The 2,359-nt window shown below is 40.4% G+C and overlaps 1 protein-coding gene across 1 annotated transcript; it reads left to right on the top strand.

Annotated features, from left to right (window-relative positions):
* Positions 1-827: 827 nt before the first annotated feature.
* Positions 828-1,220, top strand: LOC108984963. Its single transcript, XM_018957074.1, has one exon. It carries the CDS (start codon positions 828-830, stop codon positions 1,218-1,220), a length of 393 nt encoding a protein of 130 aa, XP_018812619.1.
* The last annotated feature ends 1,139 nt before the right edge of the window (positions 1,221-2,359 follow it).

The following is a 2,359-nucleotide window of genomic DNA, read 5'->3' as shown; positions in this document are numbered from 1 at the left end:
AGCACCAAAATGTATCAAGATTTGAAGCAACGCTTTTGGTGGGAAGGATTAAAAAGGATGTAGCGGATTATGTTAATAGATGCTCGATTTGTAGAATAGTCAAGGCAGAGCATCAGAGACTCGCTGAAGATTTACAGCCACTTCCAATCCCATAATGGAAATGGGAGGACATATACATAAATTTTGTAATTGGATTACCAAGGACCTCAAAGGGAAACAACTCTATTTGGGTCGTGGTCGATCGTTTGACTAAAAGTGCCCACTTTTGGCAGTTAAGAATACCGACCCCATGGAGATGTTGACTCGGCTATTTGTTGCTGAAATAGTGTGGTTACATGGAGTCCCAAGGACGATTGTATCTGATAGGGATACCCGTTTCACTTCTTATTTTTGGCAAAGCCTTCAAGACACTCTAGGCACAAAGTTGAAGTTTAGTAGTGTCTATCACCCTCAGATTGATGGGCAGACTGAACGGATGATTCAGACCCTAGAGGACATGCTAAGAGCTTGTGTCAAGAGAAAGACGAATGGGAAAAGCTCTTGCCATTAAAATAGAATTTGCCTACAATAATAGCTTCCAAGCCACCATCCAAATGGCACCATACGAAGCCTTATATGGAAGGAAGTGTAGATCTCCCTTTTACTAGGACGAAGTAAGAGAAGGAAGGATCTATGGTACGAAGATTCTTCAAGAGATGAAGGATCAGATCCGCCAAATAAGGGAAATGATGAAGGCTACCCAGGATAGGCAAAAGAGCTATGTTGATAGTCAAAGAAGGACCCTTGAGTTTGAAGTTGGCGATTAGGTCTATTTTAAAGTATTGCCCATGAAAGGAGTCTTTTGGTTTGCAAAGAAAGGAAAGTTAAGTCCAAGATGCGTGGGACCATATGAGATTTTGGAGAAAGTAGGAACAGTGGCTTACAGGCTGGAACTTCCCACTGAATTCCAAGGAATCCACAATATTTTCCATGTATCTTCTCTCAAGAAGAGTTTCGAAAAGCAAATTCCAACCGTTGTTGACACGAGGGATATTTCACTTCAACCTAACCTAACCTACGAGGAAGTTCTAATTCAGATCACTGATTGGAAGGATAAGGAACTACGAAATCGTAAAATCCCCTTGGTTAAGGTTTTGTGGCGAAATCATGATGTTGAAGAGGCCGCATGGGAAATAGAAGCTGACATGAGAAGCAAATACCCTTATTTATTTGGCATGTGACTTGTTTGACATCACATCATGGCATTCACATTCATGAATGGCATAGCCCCGAGCTATAGCGCGATTAGTGAGTCGACACTCAAACCCTTACCCATTGCATGTTTTATTTGACCCTGATTTCGAGCACAAAATATTGTTTTAAGGTAGGAAGGATGTAACACCCCGCTTAATTAACCCTTAAGCACTCTAGATTAGGCTTTTATTTATGGTTAATCACTTTCATTAAGGTTGGTAGTGTGATTAGCATTAATGTTGGTACTTAGTATTAATGAGCTAAGGATTAGAGAGGCAGCCCATTAATAATTTTGGTGAGGCTTTTTAAGACCCAAGTGCATTCATGGGCCTAGCTCAAGAAAAACCTTGAACCAAGCCCTTAGGAAAATCAAGGCTAGTTTGGGCCCAAGTATAGGAAGGCATAAGGTCGTTGGTGTAAATTGGACCCTTGGCCCTGTTCAAACCCATATGGCCCAAAGTCAGGTTTGGACTCATTTCACCATTCAAAGATCAAAGACCCAATATACCATACCATTGGTTTCCATAAGCCCAAATCACACTCAAAGTACCCAAATTAAGTTTTGAAAATTGGCTAAGGCCATTAATCATCATACTTGAGGTTAGTGCACTTTACGTCATGCTTTGAAACTTAATCATGCTTTAATCTTTTCTTAAAATTTTTAATTTAGATTTTCTTGAATTAATACTCCCTTAAACCATGATTAGACTATATTAATACCCTAGCTAAACCATCCCACATGTCATTAAAAAAAATGACATAATAAGCCCAAACCATGCTTCAATCGATTTTGTGCATTGCCCTTTGTAATGCTTTGACTATTTTGCCCTTGGCCCCAACACTTTTGTTGTTTGTCCTCAATGGTATTATGGTCCTTCAGCATCTCATGAGACCCTCCCAAACTCAATTTGAGCCTTGGACGAAATTGATTGCATCAACCAACTCAAAGAACCAAACCGGGTGCACCTTGGTCTAGTTTGTGTAGGAATCATTTGGATTAAATTTGAACCAGCCTCCTGCCATGGTTTGCACCACCACCCCACACCACCGTCTTCTCCACCCAATTACCAAGAAGTGTCATGACCATCATGAAGGATTTTGACTCATTTTTGCTCCCCAAAAACAT

This window comes from Juglans regia, chromosome 9 (genome assembly GCF_001411555.2).
Source record: "Juglans regia cultivar Chandler chromosome 9, Walnut 2.0, whole genome shotgun sequence".
Lineage (NCBI taxonomy): Eukaryota > Viridiplantae > Streptophyta > Magnoliopsida > Fagales > Juglandaceae > Juglans > Juglans regia.
The sequence above is the reverse complement of the archived record's forward strand: the minus strand, read 5'-3'. Positions and strand labels throughout refer to the sequence as shown.

Bases quoted from the DNA above. Each gene is read 5' to 3' on its own strand.
- LOC108984963 (XM_018957074.1), top strand. From the start codon at position 828: ATGAAAGGAGTCTTTTGGTTTGCAAAGAAAGGAAAGTTAAGTCCAAGA.